This window comes from Pygocentrus nattereri, chromosome 1 (genome assembly GCF_015220715.1).
Source record: "Pygocentrus nattereri isolate fPygNat1 chromosome 1, fPygNat1.pri, whole genome shotgun sequence".
NCBI classification, from domain to species: domain Eukaryota; kingdom Metazoa; phylum Chordata; class Actinopteri; order Characiformes; family Serrasalmidae; genus Pygocentrus; species Pygocentrus nattereri.
Genome location: NC_051211.1, coordinates 4,348,891 through 4,369,114, shown reverse-complemented (window position 1 = coordinate 4,369,114; position 20,224 = coordinate 4,348,891). Strand labels below are relative to the sequence as shown.

Sequence of the window (20,224 nt, the reverse complement as noted above, 5' to 3'; positions counted from 1 at the left end):
TAAAATAATGACTTAGTATCTTAAATCAATGAGACAGTGTTCCAATGTAGCGACTTTGTATCTCAAAATAATGAGATAGTATCTAAAATAACGACTTAGTATCTTAAATCAATGAGACAGCGTTCCAATGTAGCGACTTTGTATCACAAAATAATGACTTTGCATCTCTAAATGATGAGGTAGTATTCCAAAATTACGACTTAGTATGTCAAAATAATGACTTGGTATCTAAATGAATGGCTTAGTAGTTCGCTTGATAATGTATATAATATTTATCTCTTTGCCTGCTTGCTCTGTTGGGGTCCATAAGGGTGTCCCCCCCCACCCATGCACGTGCAGTACGGCGACGCGGGAGCCACCCCTGCAAGCTCGTGCATTACTTTGAACCATGAAAGTGTGTCAGTGGGTTACATTGACACTAACGCTGGCTGGAAGGAGGAGGAGCCACTGAAGTGGGTCACATGGCCAGCAATGAGCACTTTACTCGAAACAGCAGAAGCGCCTTCACAGAAGCCTCTGATCCACAGCAGCCCGGGACGCTCAGCGCGGATACCGGAGATCGGTCACCGTTTTGTTTTGTTCCGGGAGATCTGCTGTTTTCTCAGAGGAGCTTTTATTTTGAAAAACTAAGTTTTATATCGATTAATTTCTCCGGAAGAAGCCGCGTAAGCTCTGCAACTTAAACCTTTAAGCAAAGAAAAACAGAAAACACCCGGACACAAAATGTTCGGGCTTTAACTCGGGTTAGTTAGATTAGGTCAGCTGGTGAAACTCGTTCGCGCACCTACAGCCCAGCGACTAGAAAGTTGCTGAAAACAGAAGAAAAAACGGCCTCAAAATACGGGAAACACAGGTGACCGAGGGCTCTCTGTTGTTGGAGAACATGGAAGCAGCAAAAGCTGGTAAGAGAACAGCGTTTACCCTTTAACTCGGTTTTATTGTTCTTAACTTAGCTTCGTATTTGCCTGCTTCTTGTTCGAATTTTCCCGTTCCACCTTAAATGGTGCAGCAGTTACGTTCTGGCGCTTGACGATGTCCCGTGCACCAGAGCGTAACTGCTGCACCATTTAAGGTGGAACGGAACAAATTCGGAAAACAAGCTGCTGGATAAGAAACCCAGTTTCATTCTGGTCCACAAAATACATCGCCGCGCTTCAAAGCTGTTTTTCGGTCCGCCTCGCCAGCATCGCGACCCTAAAAGCGAAACTGGGTTAAGAGTGTCGGGGGGAGCTGCTGTTACAACACAGACATCTGCAGCTCCCCGAATTCACATGGACCGGCCAGCCTAGCCATGTGCCTCTGTGTTTACGCTCCCTGTGCGTGCGCGCTGATTGGCTGAGCGGCGCCGTGACGTGGCTGTTGCATAATTTGGCCCCGAGAAGTGGTGCGGCGGCGAGCCGCGGATACACGTGAGGCGTGTACGAGCTGCTCGAGCTCTGACCTACTTTCCGCGCGCCCAGGGGGCGTGTTTAGGAAAGAAACGCCTTCGGTGAACGAGAGACGGTCTGTCAACGGGGCCCAACGTATCGATTTAATTTATGCATTTATTCAAAATTATGCGTAGAAACGTCATTTCAAAACCGGCCCTTTTTCCCAGACCTTGGAAAATTCTAGAAACCATGGTGTGCTTGTGTGTGTGTGTGTGTGTGTGTGTGTGTGTGTGTGTGTGTGCACACATATATGTATATGTATATATATTTCGCTGATACTTGTGATTAGTGACAATAAAGGGTTTCATCATCATACACACACACACATGTACTTTTTCTAAATAGCCCTACACACTTAAAATGGTTCTACAAGGGTTCTTTAGTAAAGACAATGGTTCTATTTAGAACCAAGAGTTCTAGATAGGACCATTTGCATGCTTAAATCGTTCTCTCCGTGCTGAAACGGTTCTTCGGATTGGTGGAGAATGTGCTGTACATGGTTCCCTCACTATAGAACCTTTTTGAAAAAGCACCAAAAAGGTTCTGCTATTATTACAAGCCTGACATTGTGGCAACAGCAGAACCTTTTTTTTTGGTGCTATATAGAGCCACACACTGTACCCATCGGCCTGAAGACCTGTTTCACCATTCAGAGAACCATTTAAGCCTGCAAATGGCTGTAGAAACAGAACCTGGCTTTACCAAAGGAACCTTGAAGAACGGTGTGTACGGTCGTACAGGTTGGATTGTGTCAAGAGCGTTTTGGATATTAAAGCACGTCCAGCGCATAAATCTAGTTTTTTATGCAGTATTTTGACTGTACAGTATAGAAGTGTAGCTTGAGGCTCTTGTGCATTATCACGTCATTAGTGTTAGTGATGGAAGTGTTTCATCACCGCCCCGAAGAGAAAGATCACACGGAAAGCAGCTTTACAGGAGACGTTCTTAGCCCTTGATGCAAGTTAACGTGGAGAGGCTTTGAACCAGGAGCGTTCCCGTTGGTCCGTTCATCATGAAACGACAGCCACTGGCGTTCAAGTGACGCAGGAACATAAAAATCGACGAAGGTGGAGAGACGCACGTGGGGTTTTTTGGGACGGTGGTGATGTGTACAGCGTGTGCTTGTTCAGGAGAATCTGCTGAACCCAGATCCGTCTTTTCCACCGTGGTGTTTGGACGTGTGTGTTTTTCCAGGAATTTCCCAGTTAAAGCGGCCACCACGGTAAAATAAAAGTATTTTTCCCCCTCCTGTGCTTTGTTTGAGTCAAGTTCCTGGCAGTGAGGGCGGCCTACACCCTTCTGAAACGGGCATTATGTAACGCCGTTACCTAACCATTGAGAGTGGAGGCAGAAACCAGGTCAAGCTCAGAGGAAAATAAAAGCGCCCTGTCGTCCGACTGGTCCTCTTTTTTTCCGGTAGGAGGGTGGGGAGGGGTGTAAACCGTGGCAAAAGGGCTATTTATTTATTTATTTATTTATTTATTTATTTGGTGCAGAATAGGCGTTTTTCATGCATTTTAATATTATTTTATTTGAAACTAAAGGGACGTGCATGAACTGATTTATAGTTCTCTTCTGTTAAGGTGCATCCAGTGCCTTGAACCCAAACGCTGCCTGTTGTCCTTTACGTTGTTTGTAAATTTAATGATGAATGGGTGAAAATAAATGACCCTAAATGACTTGGAGAGGGGGGTGGTGGTGGTCTGGGGGGTGGTCTGGGGGGGGGTCTGGGGGTCTGGTTCCATTGAATTACATTAAAAGTGAGTTAAGTTATGAGGCTTGTTGCTCACGCGCCTCCTCTGTGAACGCATTTCAGGGTTTAAAGGGTCATAATGTGCAGAAGTTAAGCCTGCTTGTGTTCTGAGGAGCTCCTTTCACCACTGACCCAGCTGTTCCCCCTGTGCTCCACCAGGGGGGGTAATAGCCTACATCAGCTCCTCGAGCTCAGCCTCCAGCCCGGAGTCGTGCCACAGCGACTGCTCCAACAGCAGCTACCAGTCGTCCTCCCCGCCCCGCGCCAGCTCGCCCGGCCGCCGCGAGGCCCAGCAGGGAGACGCCGCCGCCCACTCCCGGCCGCAGAGCCACGGCTCGGGGAAGACGCGCTCGCCCTCCGCCAACAAGTGTGGCATCACGAGTGAGTTTCAGGGGAACGTTTTGTGAGTTTGGCTCGCTGGGGGTTCCCAGCCACACCCAGCACACACTGTACTGACCCGGGCCCGGATAATAAGTTATATCCATAGGACAATGCCTATAAAATAGCAGTAGGCCTGTTATTGAAAGAGTTGTTAGTTATTAATTCTGTTTTATTCGTGATATCCTGGACAGTTAACTGTGTGAAAAAAGAGCTTTTTAAAATTCATGCGGATTAAATACGTGAATGAAACCGAGCCGTGAAGGACACTCGGTGACCGAGTAGTTCAGTAGGACAGCATGTGTCACGAGACACTGAGGGACATGTTTTTGTTATTAACCTGCTATAAATTAGTGGTGAAGTCGTCATAACTTACTTTATCAAATATTTCTACTTCACAAAAGCCTAAAGCAGATCTTAGGTAGGAAAAGCGATTATAGTAACGAGCCGTCCGGCTCCTTAAGGATGTTTCGGTTAAGATGTTGTACCTTTAGGACAGATTTCAGGCTAAACTCCTCGTTTATGAGTTTTTCTCCGTTTAGTGCAGAGACCTGCTGATTGCATCCCATTTTAATAAAAGTAATGCGTGGCCACGCCTTCTTAACACGTTCTAACGAGATTCTAATTTGTGCAACTTAGTAAGGCATGAGAATGAGATAATTAAGTCCTGGTCATGACTTAGTAAGCCGTGGCAACAAGATAAGTTGTGGCCACAACTCAGTAAAGCATGAGAATGAGATAATTAAGTCCTGGTCATGACTTAGTAAGCCGTGGCAACAAGATAAGTTGTGGCCACAACTCAGTAAAGCATGAGAATGAGATAATTAAGTCCTGGCCATGACTTAGTAAGTCTTAGGAACAAGATAATTAAGTTGTGGCTACAACTTAATAAGGCATGAGAATGAGAAGTCCTCGCCATGACTTAGTACGGCATGGCAACAAGATAAGTTGTGGCCACATCTTAGTATGGCATGAGAATGAGATAATTAAGTCATGGTCATGACTTAGAAAGTCATGGAAACAAGATAATTAAGTTCTGGCCACTACTTAGTAAGGCATGAGAAGAAGATAATGAAATTATGGCCATGACTTGGTAAGTCATGGTACCAAGATAATTAAGTTGTGGCCATTCATTCCCTCATTCCCAAGTTTTGTGCACAACTTAATTATCTTGGTCCCGTGACTTACTAAGTCGTGGCCAGGATTTGATTATCTCATTCTCATGCTTTACTATGTTGTGGCCACAACTTATCTTGTTGCCAGAAGCTTTGCTATAAAGAGTTTAAGTCAGAAGAGCGGATGCAGACGAGACTGTGGAATTGTTAGGCTTATATAAGGCTGTGATTCTAGGGCACTTCATCTTTGAATAAGACCAATAAAAGTTTGGGTGCGACAGGTTCCCACCGCCCGGCTCCTGTAGTCAGTGCTTTGGTGGACGACTTTAGTGGACGTAGTAGATCTTTGATTGCTCACTGTCACAAGCTCTGTTCAAACAGAACCTTTGTCCTGACCTCGATATGGATTATAAATACGCACAATTAAATATAGATATGATGTCATTTCGCAACCAGAAAGTACACAGTGCTCTACAAAATCATTTTATAAGTGCGGTTCAGCACCGGGCAGCGCTTACCTGCCTGGTGTGGAGCCAGCGTTCCTGTGCCGGTCGCAGGTGGCACTAAAACTATCCAAACATTCGTTATCGGAGTGATTGCCAAATAACAAACATCAGCTTCCGTGCCCTCCTGACCTATTTTCTCTTTCTTCTCTTTTTCTTTTTTATGCAGAGATCAGTGGCCTGGTGCTGCTGTGTAAAGTGTGTGGAGATGTGGCTTCAGGATTCCACTATGGTGTCCATGCCTGCGAAGGCTGCAAGGTGAGGAAATTCGGAATGCTTCGGAATCAGAATCAGGATTTAGGCCCAGTCCCATTTCTTATTTTTACCCATACCCCTTGTTTTCGAGTGTTGCCCCTTGGAACTGAGTTATGAGGGGTAGTGGTTGAGATCTTCCCTAATTAATCGGACCTCTCAAATAAAAAGAGCATCCCTTCATTAACAGCTGCTAGCGCCGCTCTGTAGGCGACCCTGCCCGTCTGCAGGGACAGCAGAGGAGGGGAAAGTTCAGCTCCTCACTGCTGGGCTTCAGTTACATTTAGGGAATCATATGCCCAAAACGGGGGGGCTGGTCCTAAAATCTGATTGGCTGAGCCGCCTTCAAAGCCGTTGTCAAATTAAGCAGTAGAACCCGAGAGGGAGTGTGTTATCGTGAGATAACATCCCGGCTGTGATCTGGTGGCCGTAGATCATCACAGCCGTGATGTTATTGGTGGTAACTCCCTCCTCGAGTGTTTCTACTGCTTTAATACAGCAGTTAAATAAATACAGTAAGAAATTAATAAACTGTCCGTGAACGCGGCGTTTAATATGTTTTAATGTTCAGCTCCTTCCTCCTAATTATAGCTCCTTAACGAGCAGCTTGGTGCTGCGTCGGAGTAACGAGCTCCGCCCACTCGCTGCTCAGCCGGCAGTTCGTTCTCCAGCTCCTTACACTAAACTCCCAAACCGTCGTCTCCACTGAGCAGCTTTTCAGTCGGCAGCTGTGACAGAAGAACAGCTGAACAACCTGGAATCAGCCAGAAATGAACCCAACACCATTCGCCAGACGTGTCTGATCTTCAGAGTCGGACCAAATCAGACTGAGCCGTAAAACTGACCCAATATCAGGTTCAGCTCAGTTTGGTCAGTTTCTCCAGATCAGTATTAATGTTGTTTTGTTCCAGACGGTCTGTAAAGCTTCTTACAGCCCGTTTAGTTTGGCGAATGGTGTTGGGTTCATTTCTGGCTGATTCCAGGTTGTTCAGCTGTTCTTCTGTCTCAGCTGCCGACTGAAAAGCTGCTCAGTGGTGACGGCAGTTTGGGAATTTAGTGTCGTCTCGTCTTCAGAGTCGGACAAAATCGGCTGTCGGTCAGATGTGATCTTAACAGTGTCCGATTTCTGTTTGTGGCAAAGTAAGAATCCCATTCGGCTTCGGAGCTCCTTAATAGTGTTCTAGCTATTAAGGTTTAGTATTTCTAGCGTCTACAGCCAAATTGTGCGTGATTTATCAAGGAAGGATGTTTCTGAATCCCAAATGAGTATTTAAACTCGACGTAGTGCACTATGTAGGGAGCAGGGAGCCATTTGGGATTCAGCCTCAGCGTGAGTAAAGGAGCACGGCTGGATTGGTTCTAATTAAGACTCGTGGTGGTAATTTGGTGACAAAAAGTTCTTGTAAAGTGAAGGTTTTTGTTTTAAACAGTGCTGTGTTATCATATGTTCATTGTTACATGACTAAAAGTTAAAAAAAATCATGAAAGGATGAAAATGTCTCTGAAATAACTGCATTTCATGGCCAAACACCTGTTTAACATGTTAAATAGGCAGTAATTTTACATTAAAATGTGGAGATTCTCTGCAGATGATGTGTTAATTTATTTACGTTTAGAAAATCAACACAGCATAACATTTGACTAGGGGTGCCCAAATGTAAATGAGCTCTGTTCTGATTGGCTGTGCTGCATAAAAAAAGAAAAAAAAACAGCAGTTCAAGCGGAAACACTCCTTATAACTTCCATTTGAATGGGTGGGGCCTAACTGCTGTGGGCTGAATAGGTGGGTGTATTGAAATACTTCTTTGTTGTGACATCAGAAGAAGATTAATTACATTTAATGCATCTAAATGCATTAATTACAGCAGATTCGTTTACATGTATGTTACGTTCGCAACAATGTTTTTAAGATATGGGCTCTTTAAAGTAGCTATTCACTAACTAGAAGGGCTGTCTGGCACTTCTGGACTATAGTGCAGCACTTGTTTTTTGGTCAGAAGTGTTTTTTCCTGCTTTTTTATTTAAAAAACAGCTCAGTGGGGCGCAGGTTTCATAAACTCCTTCAGGAGACATTGAATAACATTGATGTTTTCCTGGAGAAAAGCTCCCAGCAGGCGCAGCGTGTCTCTAGATAGAGTAAGGAGATCTTAACCCTCGCTTGAGCTGTTCTCTCGTTCACGGCTGGGTCGATGTGACTTGGTGTTTTTAGCCCGTTCAGATTAGGTGAGCCTGCCTTTCACGCCGCCTCCTGCACTAATAAAGCCCGAACAGGACGTGCCGATTCGCCTCAAAGTGCTTTGACCCTGTTTTATGCCGTCAGAGGCGAAATGCAGTTCTGAGCACCTGTTCTTCTCGCTGACCCCTCGGCCCTCCACCTGTTATCGTCAGTCTGCTCGGTCACGCTAAAGATGGTCCTGTCGTTCCAGTTTCCGCTGACACTTTCCTTTTCTCTCCGTTCTTCTCTGCTTTCTTCTCAGGGCTTCTTCCGGAGGAGCATCCAGCAGAACATCCAGTACAAGAAGTGCCTTAAGAACGAGAACTGCCCCATCATGCGCATCAACAGGAACCGATGCCAGCAGTGCCGCTTCAAGAAGTGTCTGCTGGTCGGCATGTCTAGAGATGGTGAGGCTTCGCCGGGTTTATCTGCATGATCAAAGGGTTCTTTGCACCATGGAATGGTTCTTCAGACTGATGGAGAATGTGCTGTACATGGAACCTTTTGAATATGGTTCTGTCTAGCACCTAAACAGGTTCTTCTGTTGTTGCAATGTCAAGCTTGTAACAATGAAATAACCCCTTTGGGGTGCTATACAGAACCATTTTCAGAAAGGTTCCATATAAAACCGTCCACAGCGCATTCTCCATCAGTCTGAAGAACCATTTCACCATGCAAAGGGTTCTTTGGGTGTTATATAGAACCATTTTCTTTACTAAAAAACCCTTGAAGAACCATCTTTTGTAGGAGTGTGTTTCATTTTCTTTCATGATTAATTTCTTTTCTTTTTTAATAATAATAATAATAATAATTTGATTTCTATAGCACTTTTCATGCTGGTGGCAGCTCAGAGTGCTTCACAGACAGGTGATAAAACAGTCATAGAAGAGATCATTAGTATTTATTTAGAATCAGAAGAAAAAGATACAGATCAGATTAAAAGATAAAAACCAGGAGACGTAGAGTTTTAGTTCAAAGCTGAGAGACGTTTTTAGATGCTTTTTAAAAGTGAGCGCTGAGCTCGACCGTCTAATGAAAGGTGGACTGAGCTCCACAGTTTAGAAGCAGAGTAACTGAAAGAGCCTCTCTGTGTTCTCTGTGTTTTACAGAGGGCGTCTGTAGAAGGCCACTGTCTGCAGATCTTAGATAACTTGCTGGAACATAAACAGACAGACACTCTGTGATCTACGCAGAGCTTTAAGGACATTTAGAGCTTTAAAAACTAGTATCAGAGCTTTAAACTCTATTCTGAGAGATGAAGGCAGCCAGTGCAGCTCTTTTAAAGCAGGACTGATCTGATCTCTCAGTGTTGTTTCTGTTAGGATGCGGATGCACTTGGAATGAGTTTAAAGGGACGTATAGTTTTCTCAGGAAGTCCAGTATGACTGTTATTGTCTGTGCTGCCACTGATGATCTTATCTGAGTAAATTAGTTCCGTGTGCAACCAAACAGGCTCTGGATCTCATGCAGGAGGTGAAAAGTAGCTTAAAAAGAAAAAGTAAATGTGTGAAAGTTCAGATGGTCTGGTGGTTTGATAAAAGAGAAAAATTCCGAGGAAGCAGGCTTTGTCCTTGTTTACAGTTATGTTCTTATGTAAGATTTTCCTGCTTCACCCCGGCTTCCAGAGCTGGACGAAGTACACAAATCATGTACTTGAGCTAAAGTCGAGACCCCCAAGGTAAAATATCACTCCAGTAAAAGTAGAAGTTCCTCCCTTTAGACCTCCAACTTGAGTAAAGTACTAAAGTATTTCCCTTCAAATGTACTTAAGTATAAAGTAAAAGTACTAAAAGAGTAATTCTGGCTCTGATGTCCTGTTATCATTTTTATAACCAGACTGGCTTCATGAACTCATTTCAGGTGAAAGTCCTCCAGCGTCTCTCTTGGTAAACCAGTCTTTTAATAGAACGTCATTAATTAGTGACGCTGACGTCTATTAAAATGATCAGAAGCACAAAACACTGAAGGTAAACAGTTTCCATCAGGGAGAACCGAGTGGCTCTGAAATCACTTTTTACACACAAGCAAAGTTTCAGTTTCAGATTTATTTACAACTTAGTTCCAAGTTTAAGTTGAATAAAAACTGGCTTTAAACTCAGGATCACAGATGAGCTCCTTTACTATGTTGATCTGTAGGCGTCTGTTCATAAACATAAACCAGCCCAAACTCATTTACTGTAAAATGAACTGGTGTTTGTAGAAATTCAGAAAAAAGCCGCGTCAGTCTCGACTGCATATGTGGACATATTTCTATATTGAGCTCTATTTACACAAAGTTAGGTTAGTTCATCATTTATGTTGAACAGACTCTCCCAAAGTTTTACGCTGCTGCGCTGACGTTGAACCGCGTGCTGCACTGGGTCGGTATGACCAACAGGTCAAAACCAGCTCTAAACAAAGTGACCGCTGGGCCCTGATTGGTGCTCTGGCTTTGCGCTTCTTTCGTTTTGACATGTTACGTTTTTATACACACAGAAACCAAAAGGAACGACAGATTTCTCAAAATGTAGGAGGAAAAAGTCGGATATTAGACTCTGAAATGTAGTGGAGTGAAAGGAAAAAGTCCAGAATGGAGAAACTTCAGTACAGATACACCAAAAATACTAAAGTACAGAAACTAATTACATTTACTCAGTTACTCAGTTACTCAGTTACTGTCCAGCACTGCCGGCTTCTATTAAGTTCTTGTCATAAACATCACAAATACTGTAATCCAGCTTGAAAAAAGTACAAAAGCTTAATTCCTTTTTTGGATAAATAAACAGTGATGCCTTTTTGAGTCATTATAAATATAAACCTGAATGATTTCGCATATTTTAAACTGAATTTTAGTAGCATCTTCCCATTTTGGTGTTCAGATGAAGACAAATCTGTAAATAATGTTTTTGGCAGCTGTTTATTTCAGTTTGTTTACTGTAGTCAGGTTAAGTATTTTTAAGGTAATTATAGAATTCTGTATATTTTATATTATACAGCATTTTGTAATTGTCTTTTTTTAATCAGTTACAATTACACTGGTTCACATCTTTACAGTTTATAAGGAAAATGTTAGAAAGTAAAAAAGATTCCACAATTAAAGCAAAACTCATTTTTCGTAGTTCAGAAGTGAAAAACAGGATAAATATTGGATTTGAGCTCATGGCCTCTCTGGACGTGTTTTTCTGACCATAGCATGGACATCTGTACTTTAAACACTTACTATAATAAAAATAGGCTTATTTTTAGACGCTGCACTGTGTCAGTAAATTATGATACGCATCATTTATTTTGAAAATATCTCAATATTTTGCCAAATCCTCCACCCCTGTGTGGACTTCTCTGTACCGAAATGGGAGATTGAGTTTCGCTGTTTGTGATTGCCCCCCCCACCTCCACCCCCCACCCCCCACAGCTGTGCGTTTTGGCCGAATCCCCAAGAGGGAGAAGCAGCGCATGCTGCTGGAGATGCAGAGTGCCATGAACAACATGATGAACACCAGCCAGCTCCAAAGCCATCTGCATGGCAACCAGCCGCTGGCGCTTAGCAACGAGACCCTGTCCTCTCCGCCCAAGCCTGCCTCTGAGGACCCGGGCCCTTCCCCCGCCTCCTCCCCCCGAAGCAGCCAGTCCGAGTCCAGCACTGACCGTGAGCCCCTGGTCGCCATGGATACCAGCCTGAGCTCAGACTCCTCCAGCGCCACGGACAGCGGCGAGGAAGAGGTCGTCGGCACGGTGACCAGGGCCCACCAGGAGAACTTCATGTATAACCAGGAGCAGGCCGAGGCCCCCCGTTCCCCCACCGTCGCAGAGCGCATCAGCGACGACAGCCGCCGCATGGAGGAGACGCAGGAGGTCTGGAACCACTGCAACAACGTCGCCACGGTAACACGCCAGCTCCCTCCTTCGGACTTCGCCCCTCAGGGTCCTGAAGAAGGCGGTTCTCTCAGTCACTGCCCTGTTAGAGTGGCCAACAGCGCCCCCGGTGCTGGCCACTGCCCAGTCAGACTGCCCAGCAGTGACCACTGCTCTGCTCCTGTGATTGGCCACTCGATGCAGGGGGGGTACAATGCCAATGAAACACTAGCCAATGGCAGCTATAGTGGTCCAGTGTGGAGTGGAGGCAATAGGATGCACCTGGTGAGTGACGTGTTTAACGGTCAGCAAAGGAAAAAATTGTTGTATGCAAAAGTTTGAACACCCCTGGTTATGTCTGAAGTGAAAATAAGCGAACACGCTCAAATATGGCAATTCTCTGCTAATTTTAGTGCACAATTTCTACCTATTTGCTGAAAAATGTAATAAAAAATGTCCCGTAACTTTTGCAAAAGCCACACGTTTTTTTCTGAACCCCAGAACCCAAAGCCCACGTTTTGCCTGCAGACTGGGGCAGAAAAAAAGGCAACAAAATGCAGTGTTTCAAACTACTACACTGAGTGGACTTTCCCTCTGTCCCTCAAAATCACACAAACAGGCCCTAAAACACCATTTAACAGATGAATAACAATAATTATGATCAACATTATTATACAATTTAATAATATTTAGCTCTGTCTTAAGTCTACATTGATTAGGAGTATTAAAAATATCTGATATTAAATATTCAGCTCAATTTGTAACTAAAAATAAGCACTCGGCATGAACACAAGAAGAACCCATGGCTGCTTTAATAGAATGAATCACCATCAAAATCACCAGACAAATCATTTCTATAAGGTTGCCTGAGGTGCAACTTGTTTTCAAGATATCAATAAGCAGAAATTTGCAGTCACTGGATAAATGTTTGATCAGAAATGACTCAAATTAATAAAGATATCAAATCTCTGTTGGCATTTACATGTCAAATAATGGCATATCTGAGTAGCCCAGTGTGTCTGTCACATGTAAATACTTTATAACTGCAAATGTAATTGTAATTACAAAAATACCACAAAAAAAAATCCCCCAAACTTTGCCCCAAAAGCAGCCCTAGGGTTGTAAGGGGTAATATCACCATGTGAAATCAGCAGTTAACCCATGATTGTGCATTTAAACGTGCAGATGTCTGTTTTCTGTAGAGGTTGTCTTTCATTTAGAAAATCATCAAAAACGTATTTGACCAGTGGTGCCCAAACCTTTCCATACGACTAGACGTACAGCTTAGCATCTGAAACGTGAGATCCCTCTCGACGCAAATACTAGAACGCTGAGTGACCCATCGCTCCCTTTTCTCAGGTGTGTCCCATGAACACTTCGCCCTATGTGGACCCTCGTAAGTCAGGCCACACCATCTGGGAGGAGTTCTCCATGAGCTTCACTCCGGCCGTCAGGGAGGTGGTGGAGTTTGCCAAGCGCATTCCGGGCTTCAGGGAGCTCTCCCAGCACGACCAGGTCAGCCTGCTGAAGGCTGGAACATTCGAGGTATGAGCCTTCGACCGCTTTCTGTAAACGTCCAATCAAGTCTGCTCATAAACACAGTCTGGAGGACCTCTGCAGCGCAGAGTGCAGTGTTTATCACGACACGCATGGCAGGCTCACTAATTAGTTCTGGAGATCTTTGATCAAGGAAACACAAGAACTCCGCACTGGAGACCTCTGTCCTGTAGAATGAGACAGAACGAGAGACCACAGACGTGCTGTAGCGAGTGTTTCTCTGAGCAGAGATCTGCATCCGTTACATTTTTTCACAAATGTTTATTACTTCTAAAAGGGTTAGTACTGATTTTAAAAAACAGTAAATGTAAATAATTAGCATTTTTTTTATATATATATATATAAACATTACTAAACTTTCAAAACATACTGTTCATTCATTAATCTGTAGAGTCCATATATCAGTGGCCTCGGAACGAAACCTCATATCTCCAAAACGGTAACTTCACAGGAGAAGAAAAAAACAAACTTTACTTATAATGTAAGTTAGTGGAGCCGAACATTTTTTCCAAGTAATTTTGGGCCTTTTCTTTTGCTCCATTCACCATGAAATCTCTCCACAATGTGAAGGACAACAGGCATTTTCACATCAGCACAAAAAGCACCTGATGCCCAAAACCTGTTTGCTGTAGAAAAAAGGAAGCACGTGAAAAAACCATCTTTGCTTTTTCGTGAAACACATCCTTCTGTTTTGTAAAATGAAAGGAAAGTTCTGGAAAAGTGACTAGAAACTATTTTAACTTTGTTTTTAGCCGTTGAGCTCTGTTTAATCTCGTTCATCGAGGACTCACCTGCAGGCACCCTCTGCTGTTTTGAAGTCATGTTTATATAACGGGGGAAATAGGAAGTGGCCAGGCTCCTCATAAGCCGCCTCTGCTTAAAACCACAGTTAACGCTTTAAGTGCACCTCAGGGGAAGTAAACGTAAGATAAATGTAGGACACCAGTTTTGTTTTCAGATGAAGGTATAAAAACTTCTGAAGTGCTTGTCCAGTGCAACTTCACCGGCTTCCAAACATTGTTAGATTAAGTTAGAGGGCTGTATGACATCAACAGTGACGTCTTGAATTTAGAAATGCTGTAGATAGATAATTGCGTTATTTATCGTAATGTAATATTATTTTTGATATTTGCTTCGTTCCCGAAATAGAAAGTGATGTCTATTTAATATTTAAATGCATATTAAATAAATTGTTGTATGAAAACGTCAGACTTTTAATATGAGAAGTGATTCCAGTGAATGATGCACTACATTTGATGCTCTGTTTTTCTGGACCAGGTGCTGGTGGTGCGCTTTGCGTCCTTGTTCGACATGAAGGACCGCACAGTGACCTTTCTGAGCGGGCAGAAGTACAGCGTGGATGTGCTTCGCTCCATGGGTGCTGGAGACCTGCTCAACTCCATGTTCGACTTCAGCGAGAAGCTGAGTGCGCTGCACCTCAGCGAGGAGGAGATGAGCCTCTTCACCGCCGTCGTGCTCGTGTCTGCAGGTGTGCCTCGCCACTTCGCTGCTTGATTCATTTTTTCTTTCCTTTTTTTAATCAGAGAGTTTTAATGCAGCACGTAAGGGTTGTTAAAGTTTTGTGACATCACAACAGCCAACATATTTACGTCTGTCTATTCAGACTACAGCAGCTTAGCCCCGCCCATTCATGCTGAAGTTATAGGCACAGCTAATCAGAGTTTATTTACATATCAGTCTTAAAGGCACAGTAACAAAAACAGCCTGTTTAATTCTGCAGGTTGCACAGTTACCATGTAAAGATCAATTTTAGTGTGTAGAAGTATAAAAATGTCATGAGTGGACCTCAGGGGGAAAAAACAAAATACAAGCGAAATGTAGGATATGGGCCCTTTAATATCTGTAGATAGCGTGTCGCTGCTGTCGGAACAAAACCTTGTATTTCCATTTTTCAGCTTTTGTTGTATTTTTTAAATTCCTGTCGTCCTTTACAATGTGTGTAAATTTCATGATGAATGGACCAAAAGAAACGGCCCCAAATTACTTGGAAAAAAGTCTGGTTCCATTGACTTGCATTAGAAGTAAAGTAGGTTTTTTCCTTCTCCTGTAAAGTTGAAATTTTGGAGATGTGAGGTTATGCGATACGCCAGTCTCATTAGTCAATATCCATTTTCTATTTAATAAATTCATGCATAGTCTTAAAAAATATAACCCTAAAATGTTTCCATCTTTCCAGACCGCTCGGGCCTGGAGAACGTGAACTCCGTGGAAGCTCTCCAGGAGACCCTGATCCGCGCGCTGCGCAGCCTCATCACCAAGAACCACCCCAACGAGATCGCCATCTTCACCAAGCTGCTGCTCAAGCTGCCTGACCTGCGCTCCCTCAACAACATGCATTCGGAGCAGCTCCTGGCCTTCAAGGTCCACCCGTGAGCTCTCGGAAACCTCCTCCTTCTCCTCCTCCTACTCCCCTTAACATTTAACTATGGACCATGCTCCCCTCTCGCCTCCAGAAACTCTAGGCCCCGCCCTTTAGCACCACAACAAAGCGAGGGGGCTCAACCAAAGCCCCGTGAGGACGGAGGGGCCGATACGGAGGCAGAGGGGAGCAGCACCTTGAGTCGTCGTACTGTAAGCCAATAAGGACTTGTGTGTTGTGATAATGTGTGCAGACTGAAACTGGGGCTTCGAACTGACGAGCAGTCGTCAGGTTTAGGTCAGGGGGCTGCGCTCTTTTTGCCCTTTTGGAGGCCCCTACTTAGAGTCATACTGTTTAACTGTTTGTGCAATATGTGACCAATGTTGATTGTCCTTTTTTTTTCTTTTGGTCTTTTTATGGTTTCAGCGTCTGTGGACGCAGGCGCCAGGTGAGAGCGTGCGCTGCCTGACCGAAACCTTTCACCTTTTTGTTTTTAAATTTAGAGGAGGGCGGCAGCAGGATATCTCCATCCCTCCTCGCTTAAGCTAAATAAAGGTAAAGGAAAGCTAGGAAGAGGAGCTTGGTTTGAACTCCTCTCTAATATAAAAAACAACTAAAGTACCAGAGGAATGTGGAAGAAGCTGCTAATCAAAGCTTTCCAGCGTGACGGTGCTGCGCCCCTCTCTTCCAGCGCGGAAAGAGATGAGAACGGCTAAAAAAAAAAAAAAAATTATATATATATATATATATATATATATATATATATATATATATATATTCACAATGATTGTTTTCCCTCTTAATCATTTTAGCTGAGAAAAAGGAGGACACTTGATTTTTAGTTTAGTATAATGGTGCAGCTGTGTCTTTGTTTCGTGAGTAGTAGGGCTGTGTTTGGTAGTAACGCTCCGGCAGTGCTTCTACTGACTTAGAGACGAACTCGAGTAGGAGCTTGCATGCACTGCCCACCATTTACTGACAAGACCCAATCAAAACGTTTCTGGAAAAATACGGTAAAAAAAAAAAAAAAAAGTACGATTTCAAAACGATACCTGACGGTATCGGCTTGTAAGGGCGATACTTGTCAATGCTGATGTTAGATTCTTGTCTCTTTTGGTGTGGGGTTGATTATCTAAAGAAAAGGGGGGCAGCGGTCCTCTCCGGACGCCGTGATTTCAATCCGTCACGCTCACCGAAAGTCCGGACCTACTTCAGTTTTGCTGTTTTTTTTCTTTTCTTCTTCTTCTTCTTCTTCTTCTGGTCAAGTCTGTTAAATGAGAGTCCTTGTAGAGTTGTTTATTCTTTTCTTTTGATCAGCAGCGCAATCAGTAAAGTGTGTTACACACAAGCATATCACAAGGCAGACAGAGAGGGAGCTCAGAGCAGCCGCAGACCGACAGGAGCGTGCCGTGTTAGGTCTGGCCCGAATGGCGTTCCACAGGCTGTCAATACTTGTTAATGAATTAATTGTCAAATTTGGACAGTGTCAACTATTTTCATCACATCTAATTTATATTGTGCTGTTTGAGATCATCAGACGTGGTGATGACTTATCACAGTACTCTCTCTTAGTGCTCCCACATGTGATCCCTGAGCCATTATTACTCTTCGCTTCAATGGCTGTGCGGAAAGCGAGTGGTTAATTGCACACCGCTGATTTTCCATGTATTCAGAAGCACTAAATCTGAAGCCTGTTGTGTTTGGAGCTTGGGGAAAAAAAAGGCTGAATAGAGAAATACCAGCTTAATGAATGAGCGCTGTTGGAATTATTTGGGCCAGCCCTGTGCAACACGCCAGACTTTTCCAACATCTGCAGAAATCTGTGTGTGGGATCCTCGAAAGACTGTAAATTGACTACTAATTTGACAGACTGGTCTCATAGTGATTGTAGTATTAATACAGAACGGATTGTAATTGCAGTGAGGAGGACGAATGTGCTATGAATTGCTGTATTTTGAGATATCAGTGTTGATCTCGATCCAAAATCTCACAGATTTCCTCCCCGACGGGCCCTCGGCTCCCTCTCTCTCTCAGTATCCACCCTGAGTCTCTGTCAGCGTGAGCACTGTATTGCCAAAACTCTGGTCTATTGGTTTTCTTTTGTGAAAGCATTGCAAAATACTTAGATTTCTATGTGTATCATATATATATATATAAAAGATATAAAGATATATATAAATAATATACATATTACATATAAAATAAAACCTAAATGAAGAACTCTTCTTTCTGAGGTGTTCGCTCCATCACTTGATCCAACAAACATCATAAATTATATCCGACACACATGAAAAACACAGTGTTCTGGTCAAGTTGCTGCCTTTCTTTGTATTACCACGGCTGAGAAGATGATCCTGGGTGCTGAACTTGAGTCAGAGCATCTCTCTGTCCACTTTTCTGAGACCTAATTTTGGGTAGAAGACAAATAAAGGATGCAAAGCGGGAGTTCTTGGCCTTGTCCCCGTCATGCCTCGTCCAGGCTGGTGGCAGATGGCAGCCCGCAGGCCTGTGACTGACTCAGGCTCTCGGAACAGCAGGGGTGTCCCCATTTCCACAAGTCCAGTTTGCTGCAGTTGCTTACTATTAATGGGCCCTCATCATGCTTTTCCCTCGCACGATATTATTTTTTTTTCCCCGTAACCTGGCCGTTTTTGCTACTGTGCCTTCAAAACCGATATGCATGCAAAGGTTTGAACACCTCCAGTCAAAAGTTAACTTTTCACTCACGACGTCTTGACCGGGGGGCGCCAAAACTTTTGCACACGACCGTAAACGACCTCCACTCTGGTTGGGTGTCCTGCGTTCGAAAAGCAGTCCAGGCTGAAATGCCGCTCATAACCCTTCAATATATCGTCACTGTCCGAAGAAAAACAAGCATGTCCAAAATAGTAATTTCACAGGAGAGGGCGATAAACACTCATCTTTCAATGTAAGTCAATGGAAAGAGGCTTTATTCTAAGCCATTTTGGAGCACTTCTGTTGGTCCAGTCATTGTGAAATTTTCACACGACGTGAAGGACGACTGCTGAGCTCAAATGATACAAAAAAGTAAAAATCGCAAAAAATGGAGATCATTGGACAGCGACGATATGTAGATGAGTTGATTTTTATGATGTCACAAAATCCTGTTTTTGCAGTGTAGTTTCCATATATGGGCTGGAAAGCGTGTTTTGAAACTTTTAACAAGGTTTTCGTACTAAATCAAGCTTTTCCACGTCAGAAAAGTGAGGAAAATAGAGTTTTCCATGACATTGGCCCTTAAAAACCGGTCCGGGATTGGGTGACGTGGATCGCCAGTAGAGTTACAGCTCTGCGTTCATCTTAGGGCGTGTTGCTTTTTTGCATTCAACCTGCAGTGTTTCATTCAAATAAACCTGCAGGCTTTTCAGCAGTGGACAGTAATTTAGTACATATACTTCATTACTGTACTTAAGTACTTTCAGACCTTCAGTTTCAATTTCCATTGATTTTACTTTCACTCCACTACTTTCTAGTTCATTACTTTCTCCAAGAACTAGGTTTTCCGTAACGTGTGCTAGAATATGACCCACTATCACAAATAAATTGAACCAATTAGCAGATTTTCACTAAATCCTTCCTCTAATTATCATGTCATAGCTACTGTAACTAAGCCTGGGCATCTTCACACTGCAACAAATGAAATCTTAGCAAGTGAAGACATAATAAGTGGTAGTCAGTATATGTAATATTTCATAAGAATATTATTAAAGTATTTAAAAGTACTTAGTATTTAACTTTTTTGTTATTTTTTTACTTGATTGTTGTTTTATCGTTTGTGTTTTATTCCATTAACCTGCCAATTTTATCTGATGGACACGCATGAAATAAAAATGACTTAAATCAAGTAAAAAAACAAAAAGAAAAAAGTTTATCGTTTCTCAAAATGTACAATGGCACATCGGCCAATAAAATTATATGAAGCAAGTAAAATATTTCAAAAGGTATTTTAAAATGTTTAAAAAGTCTATTCTGGCAACAATCCCATAATGAGATTTTCGATATATTGACTACTGACTAATTAAGATGCTTTTACTTGCTAAGATGTCGTTTTTTTCAGTGTGACGAGCTTTCAGAATGAAATAAAACGCTGTAGTGTTTTGCGAGGTATTTTTAATTTCTAAGCGTTTGAATGGGGGTCATCAAGTTTGTTCACAGTGGTGGTGATAGGAACCAGACGTCCACCTCTAGAAGCTCCCTCACAGAAAGCTATACTTGAAATGGTCACTGCCTGATGCCTGAGACACTGTTTAATGATATGTCGGAGAAGGTTTTGGCCCAAAGTGGATATGTATTTCAAGTCCATTTTAGGGTGGAGGGATACATGCAGGGTCTTTTGAGGCAAAATAGCCCCCAAAGAAAGCATTTTGTTGGATTTTCTGCTATTTTACTATCATCAATATTCCATATGAAGCTCAGAAGACTTGTGTGGGTTCTCTGGTGGTTCTGGATGGTAAATAAAGTGTCTATATTTGTGTTGTAGTCATCCTGACCCCTGGTTCCCATCACCACCACTGTAAAGCCATCTGGACCATTTCACACCAAACCCACTCTGAATCCCTCTGTAGTTGAAAACATCAGTGGGATGAACTTCTAGGAACATTTAAAAGCAAGCACTCCAACTGTGTGCACCTGTTTTCAGTCCTGAGCTACAGTCTTCCTGTGTGTGGTCAGACGTGAGGTCTAATGAATGAAACTGAAAGTTTCTCTTAGCCGTAAGTAATAATGTTTACGCTTCCCATGTTTGCACAGCCGGTATATCCTGTTGAAAGTGTTCTGTATAGGAAAAACT

At 43.1% G+C, this 20,224-nt stretch overlaps 1 protein-coding gene across 1 annotated transcript; it reads left to right on the top strand.

The window, feature by feature from the left end:
* The first annotated feature begins 493 nt into the window (after window positions 1–493).
* Window positions 494–16,161, top strand: nr1d2b (nuclear receptor subfamily 1, group D, member 2b). Its single transcript, XM_017721783.2, has 8 exons — window positions 494–902; window positions 3,343–3,564; window positions 5,349–5,437; window positions 7,909–8,053; window positions 11,038–11,762; window positions 12,837–13,022; window positions 14,313–14,523; window positions 15,232–16,161. Exons 1-8 carry the CDS (start codon window positions 884–886, stop codon window positions 15,426–15,428), a joined length of 1,794 nt encoding a protein of 597 aa, XP_017577272.1. The 5' UTR covers window positions 494–883; the 3' UTR covers window positions 15,429–16,161.
* Window positions 16,162–20,224: the final 4,063 nt, after the last annotated feature.